Genomic DNA, 13300 nt, shown 5'->3' with positions numbered 1-13300 from the left:
CAAAGGAAGATAAACCGACACCTGGGTGCATAATATAGAGGTCTAAACCTTGAATTCTGTGACGGTTAATTTTGTATGTCAACTTGCCTGGGCCACAAGGTACCGCGATATTTGGCTAAACCGTCTTTCTGGGTATTTCAGGTTGTTTCTGGCGAGATTAGCATCTGAATTGGTGGATTCCTGAAAGAAGGTAGCTCTCCTCAAGTAGGTGGGAATCACTCAATCAGCAGAGGGTCTGAACAGAATGAAAAGGTGGAGGAAGGGAGAATTCCGCCCATCTGCTCACCCCCTTGAGCTAACCCATCAGTTCTCCACTCCCAGGCCTGGGCTAGGATTACCACCATCAGCTCCTCCGAGTCTCAAACCTCTGGACTTGAACTTGGTCTAAAGCTTTCCTGAGTCTTCACTTTTGGTTTTGTTTCTCTGGAGAACCCAGGGTAATTATAGTTTCCAACCACTTTTTCATCAGAGTTTCAGCTAATCCTGGGATTTCTGCTTTCAAACTCATCCCATCTTCCCCGTCTTCACAAGCCTCAAAGCTTGTAAGACCTCAGACACTTGGATTCCCTGCAGTGCAAATTAGCTTGTTTTATGTCATTATCCCCTCTGCCAACCAACACTTTGGTTGTCTATTTCTCCACTAAACAATCATTTGCCTCTCCCTGCCAAACGCTGCTTCCAGAATTGTGTCCAAATCTCTCTTCTATTATCTACGCTGTCATTTTCCTTGCTCAGTTGTTTAATATCCTTCCTAATGTTTTTGCCATCAATTTAATATGTTTGGGGATAAGCAATCATCAACCATGACTACAAAATATTTTCCCTCAGTTACCATCTGCAAGAATCTCCTGAAAGCAAGGGAAATATTCTAGAGACAGAGACACATACGGGAATTTGTTAAATTTCTAACAAAGCTTACATATTATGTTTAGTTCCATATAATATGTACCCTAAGTTATATTCCATTGTGCCACTCACCTGAGTCATGGAGATGCTAACTAGGAATTTGACAATCTTTGCCCCCACCCCTCAGTCTGATTCTTCCTTAAATTCTTTATGACTGATCTCAACTATCACATCTTCCATGATGCCTTTACTGGTGATTGTGGATAGAGTTTGGTATTTTCTCTTTCCACATTTCTTGCACCTTGTGAATTTGTTGCAGGTTTTCACATTGTCCTAGAAACATTTGTTTAGCACAGTGTCTCCCAGGGTAGGTTGGAACTGTGAACATTTAGAACCATGCCTTCTTCTTCGTTGTATTACGTTTGCCTCTTTCATGATTGTAGCCACAGATGTGTTTGCTGAAAGACTAAAGGTCTCCAGTGTCTATTTAACTTGACCATTTTCCCCCTGGACAGTAAGCAATCCTCTGAAAGGTTGAGGGAAACCTCCTGAGGAGGTTATCAATTAATTAGCACACCACCCATCAGATGGATATCTCTCATGTGTCTGAGAGAAGTTGTGCCTTAGGAAGAGATATGATTTTGCCTTGCACAGCTAAGAACCCAATTACGTGAGTTTTTCTAATTCCTTTTAACCACTTGTCCCCTAAATTAGTACAGGCATTTTTAAACTTATTTTTAAAAAGACCTAAAATTTTTACTATGCTTTAAAGGAATCCTTCAGAACTGAAATATGTTAGAATAGATTATTTTATTCAGTGTATGTGCATGTGGTATGTGTGTGTGTGTGTGTGTGTGTGTGTGTGTGTGTGAAGGGTAATTCATTAGGCTGGAGCAAACGTAGGTTTACAGTTGTTCATATGAAAAATAATACAATAACGAACAAATAATAATAATAGAGTAATCTGTGTGTTTTGCGTACTTACAATTGTAAGTCTACTTTTGCCCACCCCTGTATGATGTGAAAAGTGCCCAGACTTATATCTCTTGCCTCCACTTGATATAGACGAATGAACAACTGCTATCTCACTAGAATTGTGAAATCATGTTAAATCTCCTTTTTAGTATTTTTGCTATTGCTAATTTTGAATTGAAAACAGACGCACTTTAAACTTACGGCCATTTGTCAACAACAAAAGCCTACAAAAACAACAAAAGGATTCTACCCCAAACCTGATAAAATTGGTAATGGCTATCCAAACATTATCTCCCTCATTTATTTTACAGATATTTGTAGCTTTGGGGCAATCTGATAGAGGGAAGTCTAATATTTTCAAAGAGCTTCAGTCAGAAGGGAGTCGTTCTAATTAAAATTGCATTCCGTGTCTCACAAAAGGATTCACTGAAGGACACATTGAAATAAAGACACTCTTTCATGCTCTCAGCGTTTGTTCACAGGTTACTAAATAAAGAGAAGCAAAGCTGGGCAAACAGGGACAGGGGCATCAAAGCGTCAATGTCATGGGACATGCCCAGTGAGGATCAACCAAATAATGTCAAAAATTCACTCTACACACACATTGATAGCAACTTCTTAAATGACATTGTCATGGCTGGGATGATAGCTTATATTTTGATTTTCATTGTTTAATGATCAGTTCTTTAGATTGGATGACAAAAAAAAAAAAATGTGTACCTCGAAGTGATGCTATGAATTGTGGGTGTTGGCATATCGCTCGGAGTGTCTTCCATGGTGGTGACCTGGGTTCCCTTGCTTTTCACACAGGCATATTCTGTGCAGACTTCGACCTGCAAATAGTAATTTAGAAAAGCGGGGATCCAATTATTTTCAAAATCCAGATTGTCAACGACTGAATCTCACCCACCTTCATGTCATATGAATCTCTTAACAGCCTGTCGGGGTTAATTAAATATTAATTTTTGGTGTTAATTGACTCCAGTGGGACAAGTCATGGAGTGCAGAAGTGGGCTCAGGACAATTGATTTAGTGACTTAAATGGTGATGTGTAGTCCCTCTTTCCAACTATTCGGAAAGAGCCAGACATATTGATCTATTCAGAGCCCAGGTAAGGGAGGGAAGATGCGTACGGGCCAGTTTGCAAACATAATAGCCATCACTGTTTACTGCTCTCAGAGCTATAACAGGTAGTATAATAATGGTACCTTCTGGAAGTGCTGACATGTTCCAACAAATGGCCTAAATATGAATGTCTAATAAAAAACAAACAAAAAACACAAACACACAAGACCTAGTGAAGCCTTCCAATATGGCTGAGCTATTTTATATTCATTTGATCCAGATGCAATTATATTTTTACCTTTCCTCAGTAGAAAATCATCATTTAATTTTTTAATTCTGCCCCCCACGGCTGAAGAAAAACCAAGGAGGGTTTAAAAATTGGTCCGTCAAACATTATTAAAACAAAAGAACACGTTCAGCAAGAGGAGGAGGGAGAATTGAATGTACAAAAGATTGAGGCTGGAACATCCAAGAAATGACATCATTCTGTTCTCAATTCAAGGATAAACCAAAGAGGAACTAACTGTTCCTTTTCCAATGCTAATTGACTTCCATTCATTGATGCCAAAGAGTATTTTGAGGTGATATCTAGTAGATATTTAAACACTACCAAGACTGTCCAATTAAACCCCAAATCACCTAAAGGCAGAGGAACTGAAAATATACCTGCTGATAATGGAATTAATGACAATAAAACTTCATGCATATTAGGGAACATTTGACTCTGTGCATAATGAGGAAACTCAAAATCAACTCAACTGAATTTATTATGGAAATGATACGTGCCAAATACATGATGATGGGTACTTGCAGCAATAACTTCCCTGAGTCCTCACAATTCCATTTTCATATGTTTGCAAACTGAGGGTCAGAGAAACCAGGGAATCTGACTGAGTTGGTAGGACGGGGGATACCCTATCGCCTTGTCCTCCAAATATAAAGTATACTTTATGTTCTAAGCAACATAGGGGTATTCAAATGAATCTCTCCAGAAGTTCTTAATTTTGACTTTGGAGAAATAAGTCAGTATTTTTTTCTCATTCTTACAAATGCTAAGATAACTCGGGTGAAGTCATGGAAATCATGGGGGAATTAATAATAATAACTGTCACTGTCCTCAACACAAGTTTCCCCATATCATCATCACTCTCTTCTCTCCAGGGACTCACCTGTTTGCCCACCGTGCACAGATTTAACCCCAATCAACTTCCCTCTTTTCTCTCTCCTTCCCCACCCAACACATCACCTGTAACCAAGATGGAAGGTCTACACTTGGGAGACACACCCCGGCATGTTTTATGTAACATACCCACCAGCTCAGCGATCAAACAGCCATGTTCGCACCTGAATGTCATAGGCAGTGAAGGGAGACAGGCCTGGGAGGAGGAGGGACCCAGGCACGTCCATCCTGGCCCTGTGGAGCCGGCCGTTCACATAGAGGGAATATTCACTGACGACGCCATTTGGGCTGGAAGGCGGTGACCAGATGACACGTACAGCTGTGCTGTTGACGACGACAACCTCTGGAGGAGACATGCCCTGAGGCTCTGGAATGAAAGGGGAAAAATGGAATAAACTCCAGCTGTCTCTGCAAAAGCACTTATTAGAGCGCATGCAGATGAGTCTTCGGGTCCCGAGAAGGGGGCGTTGCTCACGGGCTCTTGGCTGATGAAGTTATCACAGGCCTATTATACTCTCAGTTAGAAACCCCGAGAACTGGTAAAAGGCTTTCCACCACCGGCATAGTTCTAATCTTTGATGCTCTGTGGCCAGTGGGGTATGATGATAAATGGTCCACCCGTCTGCACCACTAACACATAGCTGTTATTTGTCTCCTCTCCCATCCCTTCACTTCCTATCTCCCAGGAAGGGAGATGGGGAGGAGAGAAGGAAATTCGCTCCTTAAGCAAAAAATAAAGCTCAAATACATCGAGGCTGGTGGGACGTGAAAAATCATTTGCTGTGACTAGCTTGTAACTCGGGCAATGTGAAGCGATAATGCAATATTGTCATTATGTAAATGATTTCGAATGTTGATTACCATAGGTAATGATGAAATCCAGCATTGGGGCGGGGGGGGGGGGTGGATCTCGCTTGGCGTTAAATTACGCAATTATTCGAGCGTGTCAGAAATAACTATTCGGAGACCTATTTTTATCTTAAGAACCCATCTTAACTGGTTGAAAAATCGTCCTTGTGATCCGTTCTCTTTTATAAACAAAAGGTGCCGACCTTTGCCTCCTCTGAGGGAAATGGGTCCCTCACTCAAAGCGCTCTCCTAATGACCTGGAACACTTGCCCGGGAGGTAATGATATTATAATGTTTATAATGAGACTTTAGAAAGCCAAAAAGATTAGAAGGACCATTCGGAACTCATTTCAGATGCACAAGTTGCTTTTCCCTGCGTCCTCCCCGTCGCTAGCCGGCTGTGGAGTGAGTCACAGGCCATTTTTCTCAGGGGCTGAACTTCCACCCACCATGTCTGGTGACTCAGGGAGGGCCCTCGCTGGGCCTGGCTGCCTCGTTGAAAAGCATACTGTTCCTCAGAGCAAATCTTTGGGGGGAGGGGGGAAAAAAAAGTCTCTAAATGTCACCATGTATTGATGGGAACTCGGCTCCAAACTGAGCATCCTCGGAATAGAACAGGAGCAAACGGGGCTAATGTCCCATTATGAGAGCCCAGCCCGCTGTCTCAGTGGGACCGCGTATTGATCCGCCACTCGATGACAGCAAGCACTTAAGATTTTAGCCCTGACCCCCTTCCCTCCGACGCCGGAAATTTTATAATGGAGGGATGACTGGTCTCGGCCTCGGCGAGCATCAATCAATTTCCCTCGCATCCATGAAGCCCGAGCAAGCATCCCTTGAAACCTGGACTCACCCCCATTGGGAGTGGTTGCGTACAGGGCATCGCTGGTGATGCTGTGGACGCCGTTGAAGACGGAGATCAAAATCCGATACTCCGTGTTTGGGCTTAAGTGGCCAAGGACATGGGCGTTTACATCCGGGAGGATTTTCAGAGATCCGTTGGAGGTAGCAGAACTCCAAAAAAGCGTATAATACTCAACGTCACCTTGTAGGTCTTGAAAAGCTGTTAACGATAAAAACACAACACCTTCAATGTGGCTGACCTAAAAGGGCCTCATGGGGGAAAAGACAGAATAAACTCTATGATTTGCTACTCCTAGAATGGATGAAAGAAAGCATAGGGAACCTTCCTTATGGCTGCAATTAAAAAAATATATATTTTTATTGACTTCAGAAAGAAAGGGAGAGAGGGAAAGAGATAAAAACAATGATGAGAGAGAATCATTGATTGGCTGCCTCCTGTATGTCCCCTACTGGGGATGGAGCCCACAACCCGGGAATGTGCCCTGACTGGGAATTGAACCATTACCTCCTGGTTCAAAGGTCAATGCTCAACCACTGAGCTATGCCAGCCTGGCAAGAGAACAATTATTAACATCACAAGAAGTAGATGGCCCTTGCCCAGAAGCATGACTAGTTAATATCCTTAGGAGAGTAGGCTGCATAGGGAGGAAAATGATTATGCAACAATCCTTCCCATCGCTGACCCGCCTCCATGAGTTGACCTTGGCACCCACAAACAGTTACCGGAAACATGTCTACGGTGTGAGTGGGAATATCAGCAGATTGCATTGCCTACATCCCGCAGGTCAGAGGTGCGGATGGACCAGGTAATGAACCTCAGAGAGCTGCGTTAGATCTATTAGGCCTGTCAGTTTTTATAAGCAGGCTCTCTTCAGGCCTGCAGGTCTACAGGAGGGGCCTACAGTGGGAAATTCAGCGGCCGGACCCCAACGGAAGCATCCAAATGTCAGCTGGGGCAGAGGGTGTCTACTTTTATGAGGAGGCACTTAAGATGGACCAGGCATGCCAGAACTGGTTTGGCTCAGTGGATAGAGCATTGGCCCGAGAACTGAAAGGTCCCAGGTTTGATTCCAGTCAAGGGCATGTGCCATGGTTTGTGGGCACATCCCCAGGTGGGGGTGTGCAAGAGGCAGCTGATTGATGATTCTCTCTCATCAATGTTTCCAACTCTCTATCCCTCTCTGAAAAAAAATCAATAAAATATATTAAAAAAAAAAAAAAAAGATGGACCAGGAAGGGAAAGAACTAGAGAGGAAGAGGGAGATGAGAGAAAATATATTCTACTGTACATGAGACTCCAGCTCCAGATAAAAACTGTGTATTTTCCCCAGAGGTGTCTCAGAGGGTATCATAAGTGTCAACTGACTGACATTCTTTCATTTAAATGGCTTAAGATTCCAAAAGAAGGGGCTCCTAAGACCTTATAAACCTAGAATTTTTCAAAAATTGGGTGACTTACTGGCACCGTAGATCAACATAACCGGTACTAATTTTAATTTACAATGAATGTCACCGGATACTGGTTTCAATTCATAACTGATACAACATTGGGGCAGATTCACACAGAGGTTCTAAAATGAAATAGAAAGTGTGTCTCCTCTTAGGCTTTAACAAAACCCAAGACTGGATCAGAATCCCAATGGGGAGTAATTTCACACCTTTCTGTATTATAGTGGAGACAACCCGAGTGGGTGCAGTGTTCTTGCGTTACACGTATACTTGAATTGGGGCTTTGCAAGTCCAGTATTTCTCAAAATTTGGTAACAATCTAGCAAGTTTTAATTCAATTACTTGCCAGATTTGAAGTTATGCTAATAGGAATGATTATATATATATTTTTTTTTATTGATTTCAGAGAGGAAGGGAGAGAGAGATAGAAACATCAAAGAATGAGAGAATCCTTGATCAGATGCTTCCTGCACACCCCCTACTGGGGACTGAGCATACAACCAGGGCATGTGCTCTGACCAGGAATTGAACCATGACCTCCTGGTTCATAAATTGATACTCAACCACTGAGCAACACTGGCTTGGCATTTTTGTTATTTTCTGGTGGAGATAATGGATCTCGGTGAATTAAAGGTCAGCTCTTAAATGCTCCTCTACCGACCAAGGAGATCTGAAATTTCAGCTCCTGCAGTTTCTAAAGTTGCAGGGGAAGACTGACTGGATCCCTCTGCAAACCCTCCTAACCGCCTGCACAGAGGTGATCTGAATGGGGCCAGGTGGGCCCTGTGTCACTGAAGCACATCCTGGCTGATAGCCAGGCTCCCTTTCCTGTCTCGGGCTGGAATCCCGCCTATGACCAGGGTTGAGGATGACACACTGGGAAAACTCACATTACTGCCACCCTAGGAACCGGCTCTCGCTAATACAGTATGAGTAACAAGATGGGGGGCCGAGTTCTCTGCAGGGAAGTGCCCATACAATGGGCTGCTGTTCCCAATGGATACCGGGGCATTTCCATCCCAGCTGCAGTCGAACCCAAAAGGGACAGCGCAAGGGAGAGAAGGCCCAGGAGGATGGGGGAAGAGGAGAGAGGCAGCCTCTGAGGAACAGCACAGGGACCTCAGCTATTGTTGTGTTGGCTTTGGAACCTGTTCATTTCAGATTCACGGTGGTATCGTGTGTTCAGGGGAAATTATCACACGGTGAGCAGCATGCTTACTTGGCTTGTCCCACCGCACGTCCAGGGCCGAGTGGTTGAGGGCAGTCACGGAGCCCCTGGCTCCCCTCTGTGGAGGGCCAGCCAACGTGGTCACCATCACTTCCTGGGTCGGTGTAAAACCCACGCTGTTGTGGACAAAAAATTTATACTCGTACGTGGTGAACCTGCAAGGTTTGTAGAAGAGATACATATAAATGTCTTTCACAGGAAACAAGACACAATTTCCTTGTTCCTCACAAAACACAGGATTTTTTTTCTGCACAAAATGCACAATTTTCTTTTTCCTCTTAACAATGTACATTATCTTCTTTTTCTACACACACACACATCCTTATTTTTTGTAATTCTTGAGCCTTAACTAAAGGCTCAGGAAAACATTTATTAGGACCACTAAGCACAGACGGCTAGTAAACCAGTGTGCTTTATCATCTCCCCCTCGCACTGCTTTGGGAAGTGATGAGGATTAAGACCCATTTAAGTTGCAGGTGCAAATCTAGCCAGTCTTTTATCTGCATTCCATCTAGAGTTTCACAGTCCCCTTTATGGAAACTCACCCATTTTCATATGTCAGAATCTCTCCTACCATCTTCTTCCTATACCTATGCTCCTTGCCCACATCTCAGTGGCAGAGAGAGAAACCCTTATATAAATCCTAACTGGGAAGGAAGTGAGCAACAATCCCCAATGGCTGAGAGTCTGGCCACAGTGAGCCCTAGTCTGCCTTGGTGGGAAGATAGTAACTTGAGTTAACCCTTTGGAAACGGAATCTTGCTTTGTAGGTGGAGGAAGCCTGAGGCTGTGATGGGGAGTTTCCAAGTCACACATTAAATGGAATTGAACCTGGGACCCTTCAGTAAGAGGCCCGATGCTCTATCCACTGAGCCAAAGGCAACAGGGCTATGGTTTTTAGCAAGTGATAAATAATCTACATGACTAAGACACGTGAGAAGTAGTAATAATAGTATTTATTGGCTATTTAATGTGTATTAAAATGTTTCTACATGTCTTATCTCATTAGTTCCTTACAATTACTAGAAAGTGCTATGATGAGACCTATTTTGAAAAATATATATTTTTTATTGATTTTTTTACAGAGAGGGAGGCAGAAAGATAGAGTTAGAAACATCAATGAGAGAGTCATCAATCAACTGCCCCTTTCGTGCCTCCTACTGGGGATGTGCTTGCAACCAAGGTACATGCCCTTGACTGGAATCAAACCCGGGACCCTGCAGTCAGCAGGCTGACACTCTATCTACTGAGCCAAACTAGTTTCGGTGAGACCTATTTTGAAAAGGAGGAAAGAAAGGCTCAAGGAGTTAAATCATTTGTTTAAGTCGTCAAAATAGTAGGTGGGGGAGTACAAATTCAAACATGGATAGTCTGATCCTGGAGACAGCTCTTCTAACTATCATAGGGAAGATAGCAGTAACGCCAACGGTTGGTAAGCTGATCTGTCTTGTCTTGGCATATCACTGGGTTAAACTTGAGGTATTTTTCTAGTGGAGGAGATAGATTTTTTACTTACACATCCAAACAGTCTCACCAAATTTCCTGTGTCACCACTACTAGGAATTGGAAGGATGGGGAATTGGGGTTAAGAGGGTAGCTTCGTTTCATTCTGTGACAATCGAATGAAACGAAGCTAATGGCTCACATGGGAATTGAACCTGAGACCTCAGCTTCATTAGCTCTCCCCCCTGAGTAAAACACTTTTAGTTGTGTTTTACTCCACAACATGGCTTAAAAGAAATTTAGCTAAGGTCAGGGTGCCTAATCTCCTATAAAATTTGAATTTTTCTTCCATATATCTAATATTATATATTAAGTAATCTTTATGACTTTAAAGTGAGTCATTTTTTGGCTCTTTTCTATAAGTGAAATTAATGGCAACAGCTGGCAAAAAATAGATGAATTGTAAATAAATTTTATAAGTCCTATGTCTTCTAGTGGTACACAAAGCTATTTCATAATTTAGGAATGGTGAAATGCACAATTTATGACTGTGTAAAAGAAATGTAGGTCACATAGATATGTGTAATTAGAATGACCATTTTCAAAGTGATATTATAATTTTAGAGATAGCTTTAGAGCTTATCTGCTTCAAATAATAAAATTAGCTGCCACATTTTACAGATAAGAAAACTGAGGCCCTTCGAAGGTAAGTGGCTTTGCCTAAGGACACACAACTAGTTAACATGACTAAGTGAGTCTCCAGTTTCCTCATTTCTCATATTAAATTCTCACCACTACTCATGTTTTATTTAAATGAGAAATCGGTAGGCATCTTACTTGATGTCTTTAGCTTTCCTGGTGAAGTTAAAATTTAAGGAAATAGGATCTTGAAATCTCTTAGATAAAATACTTCCTTACACTGTTTTCATTGTACCTAAAGCCTAATCTTTATGCAAGTATACAGACCTATGACTCTGTCAGTTTATACATATTTTACTTTACATTTGAAAAGAATGTGAGTGTGCTTACAGTGTATTTAAAGTCACTTCAGGTATATTGGTTTTTGAGATGGATTTAGATGTTGTTATTATCAAACTAGAGGCCTGGTGCACAAATTTCATGCACTCGGAGAGGGAGGTCCCTCAACCTGGCCTGGACCCCTCGGGGGATGTCCACCTGCCAGCTTAGGCCCAGTCCCTCAGAGCCTAAGCTGGCAGGCAACCCTCTCACAGTCTGGGGCCCCTCACTCCTTACTGCCCACCTGCAGCCATGAGCCTGCTGCGCTTGCCAGCCGTGAGCCCAGCTTCTGGCTGAGCAGTGCTCTCCCTGTGGGAGCGCAATGACCACCAGAGGGCAGCTCCTGTGTTGAGTATCTACCCCCTGGTGGTCAATGCACATCATAGCAACCGGTCATTCTGCAGTTCAGTCGATTTGCATATTAAGATTTTATTATATAGGATAGAACATTTCCCTTAGCTAATAATAAATACTTTTCAAAGAAAAATGCTTCACATATACATATTCATGCAAAACTGAAGTATATCTTTTCAAAATATTGTGTTCCCTATGTTTGTCTTGAAAAAATATACAATTTCAAATCCTGTAGGAAACAGTTGACATCTGAACAGTGAACTAATACTTATATTGGGTCTATACTGTAACTAGTAAAACCAATTGTTTGAAGGCCAATTTAGAAAATCTGGACTGTCCCAAGAGTTCTTCCCTAAATGACTAATTTGTTGAGACCATCCTCAAGCCCCTTCCTTCACCAATACACAGAAAATGGCAAACTTGTTGCATTATAAACATGACTATGGTGTTTTTCTTTGTAAAACATAATATATATGAAAATCTTATTTCCAGAACCATACACCTCTCAAGGTTCAGTTGCTATTATTCAAGTGAAGTAGAAAACCAGGTTCAGTGTAGATGCTGGTTTTTAATCTGTTTACTTACTGAGTAGATAATTTAAAGGAATGAATGGGTGGCTATTTCAGCAGATTCAATCCAAGAAGAGAGAGGGCGGGGGAGCCCAATAGGAAACTTCTAGTTTAAGACTCAAAGGATGATCACTCAGACAAGGAGATGATAGCGATGAGAGCAGCTGGGGAGCGAGGGGTGCACGTGAGCTGAGCCAGGAGAAATGCTAATGTGGACCGAGCACAGAGGCCCAGTGAGGAGGCGGTGGGACCCGAGGCCGGTGCTCTCAACAGTATTCAAGTAGAATTACTCAGTGCTGAGTCTACAGAAGTAACCTGATAGGAAACGTGTCTGCAACGTTTTCTTAAAGGATTACCTATGATGCTTTAACATTCAATTATGCTGCTTGGACTCGTGAAAGGGTAGAAATCACCCAATCCCATTAGATCTCATTTCATAGACAACAGAAGGGAAACCATAGAAAATAAGGGACTTGACTAAGGTTACCAAGCTAGTGCTCTCACAGGATGGACCAGCATCCACGTCTCCCCACTCCTCTGTGCAATCTGACATTGTCTGCTGGCTACTGCTCATTTCTCCCAATTCTAGACTGAATTCTCTCAAGTGCCCAGCTTGTTAACCAAATAATTTCCGTGGACTGTATCAGTGACTTATAACAATTATTCTCCAGAAACAGCAGACATCTGACGAGTGCCCACTGTTACCCCAGTTTCATAGATGTTCAAGATTGCCAAATTCCTCTTAATCTTACGTTTTCATGTCTTGCTGGAGCTGTCATAGAGGCGGTAAGTAACCCCAAGTTTGAGTTCCAAAGGCTCATTTTAAGACACAAATGTGAAGCGGTCTGTCTGTTTCAGCCCCATGACTAACGGGGCAGATAGAGACCAAACACGTTTCACTGCGTAACTGATAACACGCGCTCACCGGGAAGACGCGGCGATACTTAACTATTCAACATGCTCCGAGCTCAGTGCTAGCACTTGTTTTCATAGTTTTGTAATCTCACCTGCTAAGACCCTTATCTTCATAAAACCGCTGGGTTCCTGAGTAAATATTGTGCCACCGATTTAAATCTTCTGGGGGATTTGATGCAAGTGGCTGCTGGATTTTACGTCTCAGAAGCTCGTATCTAAAGCAAAAGACAAGCAGAAACGTTGGGATTATCTCAACTCATGTTATTGCCAGAATTCAGGTGTTTCCTGGGATGAGTATGTGATGTGTGCATGGAAATGTAAAGAACACATCTTCATGTATGATTACAGTGTGTGTGTTTTTTTCTGAAATTATTATTTTTTCCTGACTCAAGTTTCAAATAGTCAATTATTATTATTATTTTTAAAATATATTTTATTGATTTTTTACAGAGAGGAAAGGAGAAAGATAGAGAGCTAGAAACATCGATGAGAGAGAAACATCGACCAGCTGCCTCTTGCACACCCCCTACTGGGGATGTGCCTGCA

At 42.4% G+C, this 13300-nt stretch overlaps 1 protein-coding gene across 1 annotated transcript in view; it reads right to left on the bottom strand.

Moving 5' to 3' along the window:
• The window catches only part of USH2A (usherin), a gene marked incomplete at its 5' end in the record, with an annotated part of 394535 nt that overhangs the window by 106547 nt on the left and 274688 nt on the right, over positions 1 to 13300 (bottom strand). Inside the window, 5 exons of the mRNA XM_084868505.1 lie at positions 2542 to 2654; positions 4231 to 4433; positions 5769 to 5978; positions 8448 to 8611; positions 12847 to 12969. Of these exons, the coding sequence (XP_084724631.1) occupies positions 2542 to 2654; positions 4231 to 4433; positions 5769 to 5978; positions 8448 to 8611; positions 12847 to 12969 (813 nt within the window). The remainder of the gene's footprint in view (positions 1 to 2541; positions 2655 to 4230; positions 4434 to 5768; positions 5979 to 8447; positions 8612 to 12846; positions 12970 to 13300) is intronic.

The sequence above is a fragment of the Pipistrellus hanaki genome (genome assembly GCF_964339955.1).
Source record: "Pipistrellus hanaki genome assembly, chromosome: 20".
In the NCBI taxonomy this organism is placed as follows: domain Eukaryota; kingdom Metazoa; phylum Chordata; class Mammalia; order Chiroptera; family Vespertilionidae; genus Pipistrellus; species Pipistrellus hanaki.
Note: the sequence above shows the minus strand (reverse complement) of the source record. Positions and strands in the feature narration are given on the sequence as shown.